The sequence below is a fragment of the Eleutherodactylus coqui genome, chromosome 1, assembly GCF_035609145.1.
Source record: "Eleutherodactylus coqui strain aEleCoq1 chromosome 1, aEleCoq1.hap1, whole genome shotgun sequence".
Taxonomy (NCBI): Eukaryota; Metazoa; Chordata; class Amphibia; order Anura; family Eleutherodactylidae; genus Eleutherodactylus; species Eleutherodactylus coqui.
Window position 1 is genome coordinate 185821759 of NC_089837.1, and position 23183 is coordinate 185844941.

At 42.9% G+C, this 23183-nt stretch overlaps 1 protein-coding gene across 3 annotated transcripts in view; it reads right to left on the reverse strand.

The window, feature by feature from the left end:
• COL12A1 (collagen type XII alpha 1 chain) overlaps nucleotides 1–23183 on the reverse strand; it is a 159935-nt gene that overhangs the window by 101523 nt on the left and 35229 nt on the right. For 2 of the 3 annotated variants that reach the window (XM_066604593.1, XM_066604602.1), the window contains exons 13-14: nucleotides 22701–22973; nucleotides 1403–1675 (exon numbers count right to left, since the gene is read on the reverse strand). The exons of the other annotated variant lie outside the window; for it this stretch is intronic. In XM_066604593.1, coding sequence (XP_066460690.1) covers nucleotides 1403–1675; nucleotides 22701–22973 — 546 coding nt within the window. The remainder of the gene's footprint in view (nucleotides 1–1402; nucleotides 1676–22700; nucleotides 22974–23183) is intronic. 3 annotated transcript variants of the gene reach the window in all.

Sequence of the window (23183 nt, forward strand, 5' to 3'; positions counted from 1 at the left end):
CCCCAGCCCCCCGGTGCCCCCCGAATCATTTCGTCCAAGTAGTTACTCGGAAAAAGCGGTGCTCAGGTCCAAAAACACCCGAACCGAGTACGTTCGCTCATCTCTAACTATGTTACTATGTTATTATGATGGGAAAATGCAGGCGCTAATAAATATTTTTGCACAGGGCACATCTAGCCTAAAGCTGACCCTGTTTCCAAAAAATTCCTCATTAATCCTGCCACATAGTGTATCATACACCAGCAAACCATATAAGCCCAAAACAACGTCTTCTGTGGTTATCTTTATCTTCTGAAGAAGACTCTTGTTTTGGCTTCAATTGTCATTTTTGTTATAAGGCCGCTTAGAAGATCTACATTGACTTATAGGGCAGCTACCTTCTAATAGGTGGTACTACTGAAGCATTATACCATCTTCCATTTGCATACTGTGCTTCCAGTTGTAAAGAGACAGTTTTGATAATTAATTATACATTACATCAGAGGTCTACAACCTTCTGTAGTCTGCAAGCCATGTTAAAAAATCTAAAGTTGGTATTAAGCCACAATGAATATTAACCCTTTTCAATCCAATTTCTATCCTGGTTTTCCTAGGGGGCTTACTCTTTTTCTGCTGTTATACAATGGTGCTATATGCTGGTTAAAGTCAATACTGCATGAGGTGACACGTTGGATAGGCTCCGACAGCAGAGAGGCTGGCAAAATACAGTAAGAGAACCCCAACGGATGTCTTCCAACATCAAAGCTGTACAGCCTTAAATCATAATGTCTTCAGAGGTCAGACAGTGGATTGGAGAGGGTTAAAGGCATTTTCTGAGCAAGAGATAATTGGCTGGGGTCCACCTCTTGGAACACTGACCAATCAGCTGTTCGTGCATGCACTACCAGTGCCACAATACACAGGGGTTAGAGCAGAATCAGTGGCTCTGAGTACTGTGTAGCAGTCAGTGCTCATAATTGCAGGCACAGCACTCAATTGATTTTAATGGGTGGTATGCCTACAATTACCAGTGCAGCATTACACAGCTGTGCGACCAGCTTCTACTGCACTGACAGTAGGAGCCTAAACAGCCAATTGGCAATTTACAGCTCCTCATCTATCGATGACTTATCCCGAGAACAGGTCATCAATAGAAATTCCCTTCAAAATTGTATGAACGTTATGACCTAGTGGTATGACTACTACCTCAGAGTCATCTGCCAGTGATGGTTTTGTCCATTGTACTAATTGCTAGTAGTGTTATGACTTCCCTGGTGCCACTAGTGCACAGTAGCATCTGGAGCAGCCCCATGCAGGAGACCTGGGAGTCACATGTGAAGCCTGATCCATTCGTTGTTATGTAATAAAAGAAAGACAATGCGTATCAAGTTTTTATGAATCTATATAAAGTATGGAGTGTTACCTTCTGTAGTAGCTTCTCCTTCAAGGGGAGCTCCTTCACCACTTTTATAATTAGCAAAAACTGAAATGCGATACTTTGTCTCTGGTGTAAGATTGTCCAACACTGTATTTGTTACATCACCAGGCACGTTCTTCTCTCCTGACTCATCATCATCAAAGAGTGATTTCCATGCAATTCTGTAACCTCGAACCATCCCAGGAGCTGCTGTCCATGAGGTTCCAATTGTAGTGTCCGTAATGTCCTTAGTCACTAAATTGCGGGGTGATCCACGCTCTAGAAAAATATACAAATTTGTCAGAAAAATGTACATTCTCTAATATGAAAATGTTCAGATTTTAATAACACCATTGCAAAAGTTACATCAGGGCACATTAGCTGGCCGCGGTGCAGTTCATCCAGTCATAAACAAAGTTGCATTCATAAATAGAATAAAATAATATCCTTCATCTAACCAAGATAATCTCTTAACCCAGAAAGTTTGGGTTTTTGTCAACGAGATAAACTATAAACTAAAGTGTCCCATAAAACCAAGCCTGCCCTCTCCTAAGGAAATAGAAGTACTTTTCCATCCTAAGCAAGTTTTTAAAATATATCTGATGCTAGCAAGATGTAAGGAGAATGAAAAAATCTGGCCTTGAGAACTACAAGTGTCTTGAACTTGACATTATTGCATCATCTTACATGGCAAAACTTCAACAAATCTACTCTAATCATATACGAGCTTGTAAGTTCATTGACATGAACATTTGGTTTAATCTACCAATGCAACCAAAAACAGCATAAATAATGATAATTGCTTTCAATTACTGGGCGGATTTGAGCAGGACATAGATATCTGACCTCACAGGGATTTAGCAGCAAGGCAATGTCTCTTGTAATAACGAAACAATCCGCTGAGCATTGATAGAACAATGTGCAAGTGATTTATGTAGTCCCAAGAAACAGAAACGTAATAAGTTAGTTTGGCCACAACATTCTGCTACATTATGCTGAGCTTTTCTGCTCTGCAAATTGAGTTGATTTTGTAATGTTTTATTGTCTAGATAGTTGTAATGAATAATGAGACACGCAGAACCCAGATACAATAAAGCCTTATAGATTTGCACACATATGCATATAAGGTACTGGTGTATCTTGTCTCCACCACAAGTATGGGTGGAGAGCTACTGATGGCTGTATCTGCTCAGTGTACGCCCACAAGCTGCTGATTGGCTGCCTAAAGCAAGGTCCAAACAGCGTGGGGACTGAGTTTTGCCTGGGATGGAGGGTTAGGGTTAAGTTCAGTGTTAGGTTACATTATAAGCTTTAAGAGCTTCCATTTGAGAGCGCCGCAGGCGGGAGGGGGGGGGATGGTGCATTAACACGGAAGCATTTACAGCTAATAATTTAAGCCTTACACTGAAACTGACCCTAACCCTCCATCCCAGCCAAAGCTGCTAGGAGCTTGCCGCCCATGTCACCTTATCTCCCCTGCAGCCTGTAACCCCCTGGCGTTAAGCTGTTAGCAGGGCCACAGCACTCCATCCAACCATGCTGAGAGCAGCCCCCGCTTCAGCCGCGCATACCCCTAGCTTGAAGCGGCTTCCCCGCCAGCGCCCCAGCAGGCGACCTTCCCGCTCTGTGTTTTAGCGCAGACTGCGCTCAGCAGCCAGGAGCCCATAACGTCAGGGGACACTAAGTGACAGCAGATGGCCACAGAGGACACTAACAGAAACAGACAGCGGCCGGGGAGGACACTCACACTGCTGCAGAAAGCACATAGAGGAGGACAGCGCCAGGGAACACTGAGGGAGCATAGCTCAGTCACATGGGATGGCAGTGACCGACACAGTGACAGCCGGGCCACGAGAGCGAAGGTTGGCAGGGGGGTGGGGAGGGGTTGCGGCAGCAGAGTGATAGCAGAGATGCCAGCGGGGATGCAGTGTCGCCAGCCACCCGGTCAGCCTCCCCATCACCCTTCACAGTATGCTGCTAGTGTTCTTGGCCAAAGTATCTTCCCAGCCGGACAGACAGTGATGCAGTCAAGCAGCAGCTAGGGGCCTGACAGGGGTGTTCCCTTCTGCTAAGGGTTGTCAAACGCCTAGCTTCCGGTGTCGACAAGGTATAACAGTACCTGCATATAATGACATAAAACAAAATAGTCTTAAGTAAAGAGGGAAACTGATGGACCCTGTGATAGTGACCTATCTTTAGGCACAACAAAGGACCTGGGATGTTGAACCCCAGGATCGCCAATTTTTGATTTCTGTAACATCTGCTGTTAGAACAATATGGGAGATCCCCATACATACCATATTAGACTGCCAACGTTATTCTTGGCATAAGTAGTTTCATGCAACGGAACCTTTCAGACAGCAAGCGTGAATGTGAAGATTCTTCACTAAGAGAACTTTTATTATAAATCAGTGTTAAAAGGATTTTCCAACTCAAATAAATAGTTGCTCGTAATAAATGGCCAGACCTGTTCTGTATTGACTTATAGCTTTCTGAAACTCTCATTGACTTAAAAAAAGTGATGATTAAATCTGTAGTCTCTTATGAAGACCAAATGTGCAGTCCACTGACATCAATGGTTTTCATTTGCAAATATTTAAAAGTACGGAAATACATGAGTCAAAGGCTAAGCAGGCCAAGTTTTTACCAAGTGCAAGGACCTCTTTCAGTATTTGTGGGTGTCTCCGCTCTAGGCCACCTCTTACCAATATAACACCTCAGTAATGTAAAAGCCCTTTAAAGGTGGTTTCCCACACTTTTTCTTGGGAAAACGCCACTGCAATATGTGATGCAGTTTTTCAGCCAAATCCTGAAGTGGATCCAGCAGAAAGGAAATGTATAAGTCATTTTGTTTTACTTCCCATTTCTTTAGAAGCCAGCTCTAACTTAGGCTCAAATAACTGAATGCAAATCTGCCATGAAAAAGGTTTTTGAAACATTCTGTATGTGAGACCAGATATAACTATATACAGAATGCTGAACTCCAGGACTGCTATAATTACTAGGGCTATTATAAATAGGATAATATTTCCTTTGTTTAATTGTGAAGATACAGTTGTCGAAAACGGTAAGATTTTTTCACTGTGGCACATGTATTAGTAAGATGCCATTGTATTACAAGAAAATAGATAAAAGTGATTAAGAGAAGAATTGACCATTTCTACAATAAATATAAATGTTACGAGTATACTGAATTTAACGTTGTTTTTTTTCATGAAAATGCAATTATGTTCTTTAGTGATAACTGTCAGGCCTTAGTCACACGGGCGTTTTTTCCCGCGATTTGCGGATCACATGACGGATGCGCATCCGCAAATCACGTGACCGGGGCCGAAAAATCGCCCGAAAAAACTGCTCCTAGCCGCGTTCAATAGAAACGGGCCGGAGCTGTCCAGCGCATTGAATTCAATGGAGCCGGCAATACAGCCGGCTCCATTGAAAGCAATGCGCTGCGGGCGATCTCACAATGAATTTTTGGGAAGGGCTTAAATATATAAGCCCTTCCCTGCAATTCATCCAGAAATGTGTAAAAAAAAATATATATATATACTCACCTGGTCCCGGCAGACGGAGTTCAGCCGCGGCCGGCGGCAGTTCTCCTGAACTGCTCTCTGTAGTATTCAGCAGCCGGGGATTTAAAATCCCCGCCTGCTGAATGAACTGCCTCTGATTGGTCACAGCCTGACCAATCAGAGGCAGCTCTCACTCACACCCATTCATGAATTCATAAATGGGTGAGTGAGTGCTGCCTCTGATTGGCTCAGCGCAGGGACCAATCAGGGGAAGCTCTCAGCTGTCATTCAGAGAATTCATGAATGGGTGTGAGTGAGAGCTGCCTCTGATTGGTCAGCTGTGACCAATCAGAGGCAGCTCATTAGGCAGGCGGGGATTTTAAATCCCCAGCTGCTGAATACTACAGAGAGCAGTTCAGGAGAACTGCCGCCAGCTGCGGCTGAACTCCGTCTGCCGGGACCAGGTGAGTATATATTTTTTTGTGTTTTTACACATTTCTGGATGAATTGCAGGGAAGGGCTTATATTTTTAAGCCCTTCCCGAAAATTCATCCCGCGCTCGCCAGCAGCCCATTGCTTTCAATGGAGCCGGCTGTATTGCCGGCTCCATTGAATTCAATGGGCAAACATCATTCTTCTCTGCCACAGCTGTTACAGCTGTGGCAGAGGAGAATGATTTGTCTACTATATGTTCTCAATGGGGTCGGCGCTGCTGCCGTCGGCCCCATTGAGCGCATATAGAGAAGAGAACAGGAATCGCAGATCGCAGATAGGTGCGATCTGCGATTTCTGTTCTATAATTTATCGGACGAGCGCATAAAAAGCGCTCATGTGTCCGATACCATTGCAAAGCAATGGTTTTCTAAAATCGCCGGACGCATGCGCATGCGCAAATCGCGCGGAAAACTCCCGTCTGACTGAGCCCTTAGGGTGCTTTCACATCTGCACTGGGGATTCCGCTTAACTGCTCCATTTTACTATCAACAAGATGAACAGCTGAAAAATTGGGACTGATCATTGAGTTTCTGTTGCAATATTGATTGTTTGCTTTGTTGGGCATGTATATGTTTATTCAATGCCTGATAAAACTTTCCATTCATAGCACATACCGTGTTTCCCTGAAAATAGGACCTACCGCAACAATAAACCCTACCCTGATTTTGGTTGGAGGTGGTGGGGTGAAATATAAGCCCTACTCTGTAAATAAGCCCTAGCTACACTATATGAAAAAAACAATGCTCACCTAGCAGTTGCCGTTCGGGTCCCTCATTCTGGACTGCGGAGCTCCTGCAGGCTTCCTACACGGAAGCCTGCAGGAGTGTCGCAGCCCAGCGGCAGGGACCAAATGGAAGACATCCCCCAAAAATAAGACCCTGTGCCTCTTTTGGGGAAAAAATTAATAGAAGATAGGGTCTTATTTTGGGGGAAATATGGTATTAGTAACAACTGAGTTAACATATGAACAAGTCCTGTACTGTGAATATTCTGTCATTAGAAACCAAATTGCAAGTCAGTTCTTCAAGGGGTTTTTGGTTTCATGTAAATAAAACTTAGTATAGAATTAAAAGTTTTGCAACTTTTTAATATACTTTGTGCTTCATTTCTTCGCCAATTTTAAGATCTTTGTTAGCTATCAGTTAAAGGGCTTGTCCAATTGTAAACTATTGATCATCTATCTGCAGGATAGGTCATCAATACCAAATTAGTGGGGGTTTGCCGCCTGGGACCCCACCAATCAGCTGTTTGTAAGTTTAGTATGCTTCTGTACTGAGCTGACTTTTGCAGGAAGCAGAAGGTTCTATTCTTACTGTAGTGGCCAGGCATTGTATTACAGGCTTTGAAGTGAATGGAAACTTTGCCTGTAATACTAAGTCTGGCCATTTCAGTAGGAATGGAGCTGTCTGCTTCCTGCAGAAATTAGGTCAGTGCACGAGCACAGTGACCCAAAAAACAGCTAACCAGCAGTGGTTCCTGGTGGCAAACCCCCAATGATTTACTATTGATAGCCAATTGGACAACCATTTAGGCCTGCTTCACACGGGCATATTTGCACACGTTTATGGAGAGAATAGGACGCATTGATTTCAATGGGTTGGTTCACATGTCCGTATTTCACACACACATTTCAGTCATGCACAAAAAAACCACAGAATGCTCTACTTTCCTGTGCATTTGCTTGCCAAAAGTCCCCATAGAAGTCAATGCGCACATTATGCTAGGAGATGCATGATATGATGTATAATTCCGCTGGGAGAAAAAACACATCTGGAACTCATTACAATAATTAGCCATTTCAATCTTGCATCTTTGTTCGCTGTCCGCAAATGAACACGTCTTGCAGGCACAAAAAATACAGTAAAATACGCCAATGTGTGCAAAAAAAAAAAAAGCATTGTGCATTCCGTAAAAAAACGCTGCGTTCAGGCAAACACAAATCTACATATGCTCATGTGAAGGGGGTCTTAATGGAAACTGGGTGATTTGAAAATGGTATGAAATACAAAGTGCATTGGAAAGTTGCCGAACCTTTCATTATTGCATTACCCAATGATGATGCCTCATTTACATAAAATTAGAAAGCTCCTTTCAATAGCAATCGCCTCGTGTGATATAACTACTTCCTTAATCTTCTCTACTATTTTATACAGATCTGGAAGTCAATCTCACAAAGGGGAGCTAGTGCCAAAAAAAAGTTTATGAACAAAGTTTTCAAACACATAGGAGTTTTCTCACATAGGAGATGACAAATCAGCACAGCAGTCACCGGATAGCGAACTACGTGTCTGCCGTACTGTGAGTCAGCATAATTGAAAATGTATGTTGTAAGACAGCATGGGCAGCTCTTAATAGGTCCATTGTCTTTTCTCAGTGGAACGTAATCTGTCTCTCTCTCACACACGATCATTTTACAAGAAAAATAATCCAGATGCTGCTTTTCTTGAAATAGCGCACTAGGTCATAAAAGTGACAGTGTGCTTAACAATCACCTATTGTCATTGAGCTGCAGATGTATACTGTACCTCTGACCTAATGCAATGAGGTCTCTAGTGTAGTGGCAACCAAGAGACACAACAGCCATTTCAGATACTCTATGAGAATATTCATTTTCAAACTGTCCTGAGGTCACACATGAATTCCTGACGGCACCAACGTTTTACCCATAGGACATAGAAAGAATGCATTTCAAAAGAGAGTCAAATGCATTTAAATAAAATAAATCTTCTTTATTTGATATAGCGACAACTTATTCCGCAGCGCTTTCAGATAATTTATTTATTACCTCCACCAAGCTGGGTACTCATTTTACGGACCTCGGAAGGATGGAAGGCTGAGTCAACAATGAGCCGCCTACCTGAACCATGCAGGGATTGAAATTGCAACCTTCAGGTCGTGAGCGAGAGCTTAGGACTGCATTTCTGCTGCCTTAACACTCTGCGGCACACGAGGACTCTAGAAGTCATTATCTGCAGGCTGTAGTTTTAGTAGCTATATTTTTACAATAAAGTAGCCCAAGTATCATAAAGTAGGTGTGGCTAGACCAAATCTAGCTATAACTATATATACTGTACCTCATACCAAACAGGAATCAGTCTAGAGGAGAGTCAATGACAACAGCAGAATACACAGGGCCAAGCAGATTTGCAGTTGTCCCATCCTGCATTCTCTATTGTTGCTATCCAATGGCCCAGTCATATTGGGGCTTTTTTACTAATGCTGTCATAAAGTTAGACAGTGCAAACAGACTACATAGTCTTAAACTACGATTTATCATAATGGCTCTGCTGAATTATAAATCTATTGAATTTTAAGACTGTCTAGTCTAAGTTTAGACCACCTACTAGTTGGCTTCGTTTAAGCCTAAAATTGTGCAAAAATGTTGGCACAATTTAGCACAAGTTTTAGTACCATTTACGCTACACCTTTTTTTCTGAAAATCTGGAAAGACTGTTCAAAAGTGTCTAAAACACATAGCGAATGTGGTGCAAAGCATGTAGGACAGTTTTTTGGCCTAGTTTGTGCCATAAAACTGTCATATTCGCAATACTAAATCTGCCCTGTCAAGTATTCCATTATTATGTATGTAAAACTAGTAATACTAAGACATCTTTTCTCCCCTTTAGCTGCTTCTTTATGCATCTGTACTACAAGGCAGGGAAAATTATCTGAAAGGAAGAAGAGAGTACTTAGTATAATCAGTGTTATGTATAGAGGATGACAAAACAGGAAGTCTATGAGAATGCAGCTTCAGCCAATAGCTGTAGAGCAGGAAGTGATGTCGGTGAAGGGGTGCCATTTTGGAAACTTGTCCTATAACCCCACAACCTGCAGCAGTATTTCTTATTTCTTGTGGTGATAAAGTACTATAGTATACAGAGCACTCTGCAAGCTCGCATTTTAAGGAGCCTGAGTGAAAGAACTAAAAGCCCTGGTACAATACTTGACCCCAGTAAGTGATGTCCATTTTATTCATTATGATATTGTGTCTGGAATGTCACCTTAAAGAGGCTGTGCAGTCGGCCTTTGTTTGCATAGTGCAGTTGTAGTGTACCTTTACATGCAGGGGCGTAACTATAGAGGGTGCAGGGGATGCGGTTTCACTCGGGCCCAGGAGCCTTAGGGGGCCCATAAGGTCTCTCTTCTCCATATAGGGAGCCCAGTACTATGAGTAAAGCATTATAATTGGTGGCCCTGTTACAGGTTTTGCATTGGGGCCCAGAAGCTTCAAGTTATGTCTCTGTGCAGCATGGTTTAGGTATGGGTACGGGTACAGATATAGATAGAGCTCACGTTTTGCATCAGAGCCCTTGAGCTTTTAGTTATGCCCCTGTTTACATGCATTTACTTTAGGGCAGAAGCAGGAATGATTCTTATTGAGGTGATGCATGCAAGAAAGCTCTCTAGGATCTAAACAGTTGCAAAGAGCATCAAAGATGACCAAAAATCACCAAACTACACAATGTGAAGAAGCCCTTCTATCAGAGTTCCTCTTTAATTGCATTATTTAAAAGCTTCATGTCAGCTTCCTAATACGGAACATATAACGAAATATATCAATAATATTTAGAGGACAAAAGCAAGCAAAAACTTCTGCAAGCGGATTTGTACTTTTGTTATTGTGCGCCAAATTAGTGGGCTCTACTGCAGACAAAATACATGTTTGAATAACTGGGTGTTAACCATGAAGTGACTTCAAATGTCACAGACATTGGTTACATTTTTTTTAAAAAGATTATGACTCAGCAGCAAAAACTCAAGATATACACAAAGGAACTTTTCAGTGATTGGAAAACACACTGTAAATATGACATAGGCTTCCCGTGAGAGCCAAGAGCTTCATTGTCAAGAAATGTCAATTCAGTTTAATTCTCACTGTAGGAGGAAGTGGACTTCTCAAACATTTTGGTGTTTCCAAAGAAACAGCATTAATAAAACTGTATAAATTAGCGGGAGTAGGAAGCTCCATTCATTTCATCTCATCAGATATCTTTCATAAAATCACTAATGACATCATATAATAATTGAAGATGAATTTCCAGTGAATTTCACATTATATTACAAGGTCATAGCTCTTGGGTAAATGACATTGCTTTGAGTGTATTTCATTACATACAGTACCTATGTAGAAGTATAACACAGCTTCCAGTTCTGGAGGATTACATGGAAGATCCTGCATTGAAAATTCATCTAAGTTCCAATTATTTGCCTTTCAGTACCAAGATAAAGTCTAATGAGATTGTTCTGTTTTAGCTATATAAGGTGGATTATAAGATAGGTAAAAGGTGGACATTAGAGATGAGCGAGCGTACTCGATAAGGCAAACTACTCAAGCGAGTAGTGCCTTATTCGAGTACCTGCCCGCTCATCTCTAAAGATTCGGCTGTCGGCGGGGGGGCCGGGGAGTGGTGGGGGAGAGCGGGGAGGAACGGAGGGGAAATCTCTCTCTCACTCTCTCCCCCCCCCCCCCCCCCCCCCGCTACCGCCTGCTCACTCCCGCAACTCACCACTTACCCACGCCGGCAGCCGAATCTTTAGAGACGAGCGGGCAGGTACTCGAATAAGGCACTACTCGCTCGAGTAGTTTGCCTTAGCGAGTATGCTCGCTCATCTCTAGTGGACATGTTGATGGCTCATGGCAGGTACATAATTGAGTGGTGTAGCATTAAGAGACAATGTCACCCGGTCATTTCAGCATTCTACGGTGTAACAGTATTATTTAGGCACTGTGTATCTCTGTAAGTTAGGCAGTGTCGGCAAAGTATTTGGACACTGTGGCATTTTGTGTGCATTTTGAGGCACTATTGTAGCATTATTTGCCCATTGGTAGTTTTTGCTGAAAGTGCAGGGTCTTAGATGACTTCTTGATACCCTACTATAGGGACTTCCAAAGGTCTTAACAGAAAACATCAGGATATGTGTTATTAGGTATATAGTAGATGTGTTTGGTGAGAATCCTGGATGCAACTATTTTAATTCATTGCTTCTGACTGAAGCCAATCCTTGTAAGAATTCTAAAGCGTAACTTTTATTAATGAAAGATTAAAAATTTGGGGCTGATATCTTATGGTAAATAACCTTAATGCATTTTTATTCAGCCATGGGACCAATAATGACATTGCATAGCATAAATGGAAAACCAGGATTGTGTTTGCAAGTTCAACCCCCCCCCCCCCCCCCCGACCTGGGTGAGTAAAGATTGATTCCCCATCTCAATGGATATGTAAGGCACCCTTCAATCCCCTGTTCATCCACCGCATAGAGTTTGTTGGAAAAAGAAGCAGAAACTCACTATGCAAGAATACTTGTAAGGGCTCAGTCACACGGGCGCATCGGCGCCCATGTTACTGCAGGTAGCAGACGGCCGTACCTGAAGACGCCTCATTGCCGGTCATGTGTTCTTTCATCAGCGCTGCAGAGAGACGTCCGTCTTCAGGTACGGCCGTCTTCTTTCTGCAGTAACGGCTCAGTCACAGGGGCGCATCGGGGCCGGTGTACGGGTGCCGATGCGCCCGTGTGACTGAGCCCTAAAACAAATATCTCTAAACCTGATTGACCTGGTAATATCACATCTGGCTTCCCCAGAGTCTGTAAGCGGGATCAATCAGCTAGCTCAGCAACATTCTGATGACCATGTAGTATCTGAACTAGCTTAGATAGGCATATTTCTAAATTAGCTACAACTGGCTCAGTACTGCTCAGATGATTCACTACTAAGACTAGTGTAGCTCAACTCTTCCCAAAGTCCATAAGCAGGATCAGTCAACTAGCTCAGTACCATTCTGATGACCATGTAGTATCTGAACTAGTTAAGATAGATAGAGAGATAGATAGATAGATAGATAGATAGATAGATAGATAGATAGATCAGCTACAACTTGTTTAGTGTTGCTCAGATGATTCACACAGACTAGTGTAGCTAAGCTTAAAGGGGTTGTCCCGCGCCGAAACGGGTTTTTTTTTTTTCAACCCCCCCCCCCCCCCGTTCGGCGCGAGACAACCCCGATGCAGGGACGTACAGAAAGCTTACCGGAGCGCTTACCTTAATCCCCGCGCTCCGGTGACTTCTATGCTTACCTGTGAAGATGGCCGCCGGGATCCTCTGCCTCCGTGGACCGCAGCTCTTCTGTGCGGTCCATTGCCGATTCCAGCCTCCTGATTGGCTGGAATCGGCACGTGACGGGGCGGAGCTACACAGAGCTACACGGAGCCCCATAGAGAACAGGAGAAGACCTGGACTGCGCAAGCGCGGCTAATTTGGCCATCGGAGGGCGAAAATTAGTCGGCACCATGGAGACGAGGACGCCAGCAACGGAGCAGGTAAGTATAAAACTTTTTATAACTTCTGTATGGCTCATAATTAATGCACAATGTACATTACAAAGTGCATTAATATGGCCATACAGAAGTGTATAGACCCACTTGCTGCCGCGGGACAACCCCTTTAACTATATGCATATAGCATAGGAGATCAAAGCAGAATTAGGATGAGTTCACACATAGCAGAATTGTTGTGGAATTTCAGCTACAGAATCCACACCAAAATTCTGCAACAAAGTAGAGTACAATGTAAATGAATGAGTTTTTAACAAACACAATTCACTCTCAAAGGAGAAAATCCACAGTGGAAAATAGTCATGCTGCCGATTTGCAAAATCAATGGATTTTCACAGTGAATTTCCTTCACTGCAAATGCAATATGTTAAAACCACGGTGAAAATCTGCACCCAATGAAGTAATATGTAGATTAATGCAAATTTGCCTACAGATAAAATCTGCTATGTGGACTATTGCCTATTACCAGCCTCCGACCTACCCTATAATACAAAGACAGGACATGCTACACTAGACCAACGTTAGTAACATTAGCCCCTGCACTTCCTCAGACCACCAGGAATGTTTTAATTAAAGGGGTTGTCTCGCGAAAGCAAGTGGGGTTAAGCACTTCTGTATGGCCATATTAATGCACTTTGTAATATACATCGTGCATTAAATATGAGCCATACAGAAGTTATTCACTTACCTGCTCCGTTGCTGGCGTCTGCGTTGCCATGGCTCCGTCTAACTTCGGTGTCTTCTTGCTTTTTTAGACGCGCTTGCGCAGATCTATCTTCTCCATTCGGCTCGTCTCGGCATCACCGGCATTTTGGCTCCGCCCCCTTGTACGCGTCATCGCGAAGCTCCGCCCCGTCACATGTGCCGATTCCAGCCAATCAGAGACTGAAATCGGCACATGTGACGGGGGCGGAGCTTCGCGATGACGCGTACAAGGGGCGGAGCCAAAATGCCGGTGATGCCGAGACGAGCCGAATGGAGAAGATAGATCTGCGCAAGCGCGTCTAAAAAAGCAAGAAGACACCGAAGTTAGACGGAGCCATGGCAACGGGGACGCCAGCAACGGAGCAGGTAAGTGAATAACTTCTGTATGGCTCATATTTAATGCACGATGTATATTACAAAGTGCATTAATATGGCCATACAGAAGTGCTTAACCCCACTTGCTTTCGCGAGACAACCCCTTTAAGATGAAATGCTTTCCTTCTTTTTTTTGCTGCCTAACCTGGAGGTTGTCTTATAATCAAGTTGTCTTAAAAATATGGCTATTCATCAACTTCCGAAGACACTCTAATAGAAAAATCTTCACAGCAACCCTTTTAGAAGCTTACACACTGTGATGTCAGAGTTTAGCTGTTTATGGCTTGGTTGTCTGACAATCAGAGAGAACTCAAACGGTAACTGGTAATAAGAAGGGAGACAGAAGGGTAAAAAGATCCAGCCCTGTGGACTAAGGATCCTTTTACACATAACTAGAGATGAGCGAGCATACTCGATAAGGCAAACTACTCGAGCGAGTAGTGCCTTATTAGAGTACCTACGCTCGTCTCTAAAGATTCGGGTGCTGGCAGGGGGCGGGGAGCGGTGGGGGAGAGCGGGGAGGAATGGAGGGGAGATCTCTCTCTCCCTCTCTCCCCCCCCCGCTACCCCCTGCTCACCGCCGCAACTCACCTGTCACCCGCACCGGCAGCCGTATCTTTAGAGACGAGCGGGCAGGTACTCGAATAAGGCATTACTCGCTCGAGTAGTTTGCCTTAGCAAGTATGCTCACTCATCTCTACACGTAACAATTTGATCCGGTAGACCAGCACTGATCAACAACATCAATGCTCATCTACCTGCCCTTTACACAAGTTGATTCATACTCTATGTTGAATGAATGATGCAATCATTCATCCCATATAAACAGATATCACTGTTGGGAACACATCCCCATTCACATAGGAGAAAAAGTGCAGCTGACAAACATGACTTTTTTGCCTGCACGAAAGATGTGGTCAAGAATAGGTCATCAATAGACCATCAGCGAAAGTTTGCTACCTAGGACTTCGGCCAACTATCTGTTTACTGGGCCAGCTATCACTCTGCATGGAGCAGGAAGCAAATAGGTTTTTACATTGTGCAATGGCCCTGGTGGTATTGCAGGTACAACTCCCATTAAAGTGATTGGAAGATGTGCCTGCAATAGAACATAGATATACTTACCCTATATACTATGGGTAAATCAGAGGTCTGCTGTACAAATAACACTAATGGGATAATGTAGCTTTTACTAGGAAAAACAGCAAGTAATCTCCAGCATCCAACGGTGTACGGTACAAGCTATGAAGAAGGATCTAATCTGAAATGTGTTGCTGATGATCCTCTCTTTTTATGTGATCATGTGGTTTTAATTTGATGCTATAATAAAGTGGAATTTTTATATACTACAATGTTGGATGCTGGAGATTCCTTTCTATTTCCCTGGTTCCTGAGGTCTACAAACTCCAGATCTACTACACATGGTTGGATGTTGGTTATACTATTTACAGGTGAGCTGGCGTGGACTTACTTCCTGTGAATGTTGCTTTTACTGTTATACACTTTGAACTGTGCAGTTTAATAAGTGTGTAAAACTACATCTGTTAGATTACTTATAGGAACCCTCTGGGACTGGACAAACACAGATGGCCAAAATGCTTCTCTGACTACCTGATGCACACTGTGCATGAGTATACATTGGTAATCTAAGACACTACAAGCTGCTCCTACTGGCCAGTGCTGCTCCCATGGACAGCACTGGTAAATTAAAGCAGGTGTCACGTCTTAAGGTTCCTTTACACAAGATGACTGTCAGGAACATTAGTGCCTGACAGCTGTTCCAGCGACTATGGCTCCTTACTTCTACACAGGAACCATAGTTGTTCTGTGAATGGAGGCGGAGCGGGATGGAGATCATTCCAGCCTCCTGCCTACATTCACAGTAAACAGGCACCCGCTCAAAGATTAAGTGACTCCTGTTTACGCGGCCCGACAGTGAGCTAAAAACCAAGCGAATACGACAACTGAGTGATTTATAGCTCAATGCCCTGTTGGTGGCTGCTTGTTCACAGGATGACTGATGCCCAGATTAGCTGTTTCCAGTGATAATTTGGGCAATATTTGCCCATTGTATAGGTACTAACTGTCCAGGTCTGGTGGGCCGCTTTAATAGTAGCATAGCAGTAGTGACAATAGTGTCACTCAGCGCACTATGTATATAACCTCATGCTACAATAGCTTTTATCTACATATATAAAAGTGAAAGTTTGTTTGTATATATGTGTGTGTTTGTTCTTCCTAGGTTCCTACAAGCCTTAATTGATCTCAACCAAACTTGGTACACATACTCTTCATTATCCAACTTAAAATACTGGGGGGTTTCATTTTACTAGAGCAACTTAAGTAATGATAATTGGTTGCACTGTGCAAAAAACAGTTTTTTAAGGCTGATTTAGACACAACGAGAATCGCTCAAAGGAATATTTTGAGCGATTATCGTTCTGTCTAAATGCACTGGCATCGTGTAGTTTTTGTGCATAAGTCATTGATCTCTGAATTCTAGCTTGCTAGAATTGAGTGATCAGCTGTTATCAGCTGAGCAGGCTGTTATCAGCCGTCTGCACTGATAAGATTCTCTGTGCCTGTGTCCTGCTGTGAATTCACAGTGGGGCATGGGCTGTAACCACAGAGAACACTACAGCAAAGCAGCTGTAGAGTTCGGCGAGAGATTGCGGCGGTGTCCCGCTGCGCCTGCATAGCTCTATAGTAGCTAATTAGCTACTATAAAGTATGCAAAGATGATTGCTCAAAACTGTCACTCAAACTGTCATTTGAGTGAGTTTTGAGCTATTATCTCTAAGTATAAATGGGGTCTTACACAGTTTCAATAAATGAATTCTAATCTATGGTAAAAAAAAAAAGATGCTTTGTGATTCAGCATGGTGAATAATGTTGACATGTGGTAGATCTGGAATGCTTCCGAAGAAACAGAGACCCATCAGAACCTAGCCAATGCCGGGTATATAAGTTAGTTGGATATGCTACTGATTTATTACAGAAGCCCATGCAGAATATCATGATGTCTGTCTCAGTAGAGTAAGTTCATTTGGTTCCAGACTCAGACTTTTATATGTATACTTGTAAAGCTTTGCAGTGTTTTCCTCCAACACGTCTCGTATTACTGCTGTAAACTAACCACAGTATCAGTTATTATTTCCCCTTGTAAAACAACATCATAATACAACACATCCAAAGCCACAGACCTCCGACTTCTTATTCTGCATTAATAAATAACAGAATACATATATATGGTAGGACGGCTGAAGTATGCTATGCTACTTAATAATTGCCTCTGCTTTATATCTCTATGACAATTTCCGGAGTAAGTTTTAAAGATGCAGGAAAATCCATTTACAGGGGGAAAAAAGCTTTCACCTCATTATATGAACTTGTATAAGCTCTCCAGCACATGACATACCAGACCCAGTTGACTGATATTATGGCTTTAATGTACTTTGGTATCTATATCAACTAAAACATGCAATGTATTATACATTTAGCACTTTAAAAAGCAACTCCCAAGTGATAAATACACAACACTTCCTGGCCATCTGAAGATTCAGACAAGTCTTCATGAGACCCATACACTACCTGGAGTCGGGAAGGAAATTTTCCCCCAAATGGGCTAATTGGCTTCAGCCTCTTGGGGTTTTTGCCTGCTTCTGGATCAACAAGGGGGGGGGGGGGGTTGAAACAGGCTGAACTAGATGGACATTGTCTTCATTCAACCTAACATACTATGTTACTTTATATTATCATAATCAGTATTCTGCTAGTATGTGCTTCATTTACCTGCAGTGCCACTGCTGGAGAAATGCACCATTACATAGTGTCCATTGTAATCAATGTGATGTCTGTGAGATACTCTTTGTAGCCACTCTCTGTCCTTGAACAAGGGACTACACTTTCTTAAATCAGAATTTTCCATTTGGGTTTTTTTAAACTAAACAACTCCTTTAAAGAGGTGTATAACCATAAAACCCAGGTCCATTTGCCCTGTTTGGGCATATGGACATCACAGAGGGGGGTCCCCCACTTGGCTGTGTTTTTCCTGTCCATTGATTATGTCAGGTATTGTAGCTCAGCTGCACTGGAGTAAATAGGGCTACGCTGCCATGCCAATCATAACCTGTGAATAGGTGTGGCGATGTTTTTGGAAGAAAGCAGTCATATTTTTCTAATCCTAGATAAGACCTTTCAGAGTTGAAACTGGGGGTATTCTGGAAGACGCACTTTAAAAAAAAAAGTTGGATTATTAAAAGCTCCTTGTGCTTTTGACATTTAATATTTTCATAGCTTTAAATTGGGAGTGCAAAATCCAAAATAAACTCATGCAAAACTCTTTCTTTTTTCTTTTTAATATCTATCTTTCAATTGAAATCCTTTTGTTATAGTGCAATTTTCGCCTATTTTCCTAGCAGGCTAAGTAGGGAGAAAGTGATGTATTTATTCTTTTGCTATATTAAAAAAAGACTTTTTTGTGTTTGAAAAATCTATCACAATATCATTGACCTCTGCTGTGAAGAATCCAGTCTTGTAGCTCTTCCCCTCCAGTCTGTGTATTCTGTACTTTTCTTTCGGCCTCCAGGTCTCATGACCAGCACTCTGACGGCGTTCTGTGTCCTGCAGTTAGTTAATGCGTTAGCTTTGTGTCAACTGTCATAAAGCAAAATTGCATTTTTTGCCCATAGCAGGCAATTATAAAATGATAGCTGTGCTCTGATTGTTATGGACAAGAAAGACATTTTCTTAGTATGACAGTTGAGACAAACGCATTAACTGCAGGGCACAAAGTGTTGTCAGAGTGCTGGTCATGTGACTTGGAAGCCAGAAGAAAAGTGCAGAATACCCAGCCTGGAAGTGGCAAGCTACAGAACTGGATACTTCACAGGAGAGGTTGGTGATAAATATGTGATGAAAAACGACTTGGAGTACTTCTTTAAGGACTTGGCCCTCATTGAGTTTTCTTAAATCCAAGATAATTAACATTTGTTTTGTAATCAGATGGCGCATTTTTAAAATGCATGGGCTGGGTTCATCTCAATTCTGCCTGCAGCAATGGAAAAAGGGAAAGTATTTCACCTCGAATTTCATCTCAGCAATCAACATCAAGACTGATTTAATATATTAACAAGTAAAGTGTAGTCTGTGTTTGCTTTTTAAATTTATGCCCCTAGGTTTTCAAAATGAATTTGTGCCAAGATTCTTCTAACTACCTCCTCACTCTTGGGAAACTCAATTGCTAAAACAGTAGCATTTAAAAGCAGACACAGATTATTGAATTCCCAGTTCTTCTTTGGCCTGTATTTTCCATTACGTCTCTATTTGGGCTGTGATGAGCCTTGGTAATAACATGTGTTGTAGGGCTATTAAAGTACGGGACAAACAGGGAAAGTTGCTGCCTGCAATTTTCATTAGCACGGTGCATTGAAAAGATAATTGCATGCCAGCTAGCAAAAAAATAAAAATATGAGGCTTTCTGTCCAAAAGATTAACATGAAAATGACTGTCCACCTCCAGCATATCGGGTTCCCTTTTCCTCTCTGTTCACAGTGTCTAGAAATAAAGCATGGTCAGCTAAATCTGTGTCTTCTGCTTAAATCATTAGTCATAGCATATATTGTAAACTTTTGCTATATAAAGAGCCCCTTTAATTTCCTTTAATGTATGACTTTCCTGCATAGACGAAACGTGCCACATGATAACTGGCGGAGGACTGGAAAAGCAATTATTTAAGACAGTGTTGCTAATTCAACGGGATTAAAGCGGATCTCTCGTTAGTGGGTGTAATAACTGTTTATTAGTGAACTTCTACTAGTCAGTGAAAACCTAAACAACTTGTGGTGGTTGGTTCATTTACTGGCACCATAATGGCACATTCAGCCATGAGGTGGCTTAAAAAAGTTTTTTCCCTTTTGTAAACTATTGATGGTTTATCCTCAGGAGAGGCCATCAACAGTAGATCAGCGGGTGTCTGCTGCCTGGGATGTTCTGTAATCCACTGCTCTCTAGGTCTGGGTGCTCATACACTGAGCTAATTTCTGCAGGAAGGAGATAGCTCTATTCCCACTGCAGTGGCCAGGCTTGGTATTGCAGGCCAAGTACCTATTCACTTCAATGCTTGCAATACCAAGCCTGTCCACTGCAGTAGGAATTGAGCTGTATGCTTCCTGCAGAACTCAGCTCAGTGTATGAACACACCAGCCCAGGAAGCAGCTTATTTGTGAGGGTTCCATGCAGTAGACCCTTGTAGGTCTACTAATGATGACCTATCCTGAGGATAGACCATTGATAGCTTAAAAGTGGACAACTACGTAAGGTGTTTCTAGTATGCTGTGAGTTGTGGTAAGTGTATTAAGTTATGAGCACCATATTGATAATTTGTCATGGATTGTATTGATATGGCATTCTTCTTATAGCACCATTGATAAATGTGGACATATACACATCACATACAGTATATACGCATTTAAACACAATTAAGAGGTATAATATTTAAAGGGAACCTGGTACCTGATGAAAGCACCATATAAACAAACTTCCCACTGTGCCCGCCACTGAAGTCCACAGGCCTACTGAAAATCTGACTTTTCAGAGTCCCGTGCGCACACTCTCCTATACAAGTCTATGTGAGGCCGCATGCACAGGACTTTGAAAAGTCAGATTTTTGGCTGGCGCACAGACTTTAGGGATGGGCACCATGGGAACCTGGAAGCGGGTGAGTATGTAAAATACATCACCCAGTTCCCTGTCACCTCACCTAACAACACTATAAGTTAGTTTACGGTGCTCTAGGCAAGTGACAGGTTCCCTTTCAAACAATTCTGCTTGAAAAACGTCTGCCAATTTACAATTTCGTTTGTGTATATTCCAAAAAAAGTATTTGGAGGTTATACTGCACTCAAGGATATTGCAAAGAGTAAGTGTTTGCTTTCACACTACATCACATTTCAGTCTTCCTCAGGAAGTTCAGGTTAAGGAAAAACATATAATACACATAAACAGTTGTGTGGGTTCCCTCAAGGATATATATATACACAGTCATAATAATGCTCTCTAGATATAAAGAAGCAGGGGCGTAAATAAAGGCTCAGGGACCCTGATGCAGAAGGTGAGCTGGGGCCCCCCCTCTATCTGTATCTGTACCCGTACCCATACCTAAACCATGCTGCACAGAGGCTTAACTTGAAGCTTCTGGGCCCCAATGCAAAACCTGTAACAGGGCCCCCAACTATAATAGTTTATTCATAGTACTGGGCTCCCTATATGGAGAAGAGAGGCCTTATGGGCCCCCTAAGGCTCCTGGGCTCGGGTGCAACCGCATCCCCTGCACCCTCTATAGTTAAGCCCCTGTAAAGAAGAAGTTAATCCTACTTAAGGCTGCATTCACACGAACGTATATCGGCTCGGTTTTCACGCCTCTGCCCTCGTGTGCAGGGGGGAAGGATGGGAGAGCCAGGAGCAGGAACTGAGCTCCCGCCCCCTCTCTGCCTCCTCTCCACCCCCTCTCCGCCCCTCTGCACTATTTGCAATGGGAAGAGGCGGGCCAGGGGCGGGGCTAAGTGCCGATAATTAGCCCCGCCCCGGCCCACCTCTCCCCATTGCAAATAGTGCAGAGGGGCGGAGAGGGGGCAGAAAGGGGGCGGGAGCTCAGTTCCTGCTCCTGGTTCTTCCATCTCCCCCCCCCCTGCACACGAGGACAACGTATATCGGCTCGGCGTGAAAACCGAGCCGATATACGTTCGTCTGAATGCAGCCTAAAAATGTAGCCAAGTGTCCATCTATTTCTACTTTCTTAGTCAATGCATGCTTCTAAATGTTCACATAAGTAGTTTCATACAGCCCAACATTCACCTAAACTTTGCCACTAACCTATCAGTGATCACTAGCTATCTGTATGCACAGTCATATACAAATAACTGTCACTCACTGATAATACCACAAACTGGACCTCTAAGTTCAGAATGAGCAGACTTTAAAGGAATAGAATACACGTTATACTGAATCTTTCTAAAACTATCGTGTTTTCCCCAAAATAAGACCCTGTCTTATATAATTTTTTGCCCCAAAAGAAGCACAGGGACTTATTTTTGTGGAGGTCTTATTATACTCACCTAGCAGGCTCTGTCCAGGTCCCTCCCGCTGCTCTCCAGAGCTCCGACGTGGTTCCCGCATCCCTCAGCCGCTCATACAACATCACTTCCTGGTTATGGGATTCATAAATCTCGCCTCCAGGAAGCAATGGCTGTGCTTGGTTCTTTGAGCGCTGCTCAGCCAAGCAATGCAGCGCTCGATGAACCAATCACAGCCATCGCATTGGTTCATCATGCGCTGCATTGAATGGCTGAGCAGCACTTGAAGAACCAATCAACAGCCATTGCATTATGGAGGCGGGATTTATGATACCCGTAACCAGGATCTGAGGTTGTATGAGTGGCCGAGAACTGTGGGAATTGCGCTGGAGCTATGGAGAGCAGGGAGAGGGACCTGGATGGGACCTGCTAGGTAATATATTCCTTTTTTTATGTAGTGCAACCAGGGCTTATTTTTGGGGTAGGACCTATTTTCAAGCCTCTCTGAAAATGGTGACAAAGCAGGCTAGGGCTTATTTTCTGGACAGGTCTTATTTTCGGGGAAACAATGTATTAATCAAAGTGCTCAGCTCCTCCTGCTCTATAACATGATGCCTGCAGAATGGATTGCATTTTGAATGTGACAGGCTCCCTTTAATTGTGCTCATTCAGAGCACTGAACAATAGTTGCATGAGTTCTACAGCAAAAAAGTAATTTTCACTACAATAATGCCTAAACATTATAAAGCTATGACAACCAGAGGAAAAAAATAACATTTTGGTTTATGAAATAACAAAAATAGTTCTTACCATCAAGAGTAGTTCCTTCTCCAGTGAGGGCAGATCCAGCTCCTGATCCATATAAAGCATTTACAGAGAGGGAATAAAGTGTACCAGCATCCAGTTCCCTTAATACTGTATCAGTTACAGATCCTCTCAGTGTAACCTCTTTGGGTTCGCCTCCTGCAGCTGGCGTGTATGTTACCAGGTACTGCAGTACTTTGCCAGGTGCTGCATCCCAGGATAACCTCAAGCTAGATGTGGTAGCATCAAAAACTCTCAAATTTCTTGGCTCTCCTAATACTGTATGAAAGAAAAAAGACAAAACAATGTCAGATCAGATACAATATATTGAAGGGGTGTACCAAGATTATAAATTGACTTGCTGATTGTGGGGGTCCTGATGTCAGGAATGGGAGCCCCGTGTTCCGCAATGATGTCAAAATGAACAGAGTGCTGTCCAAGCAAGCGTGGTCAGCGTTCCATTCATTTCAATGGGGCTGATAGAAATAC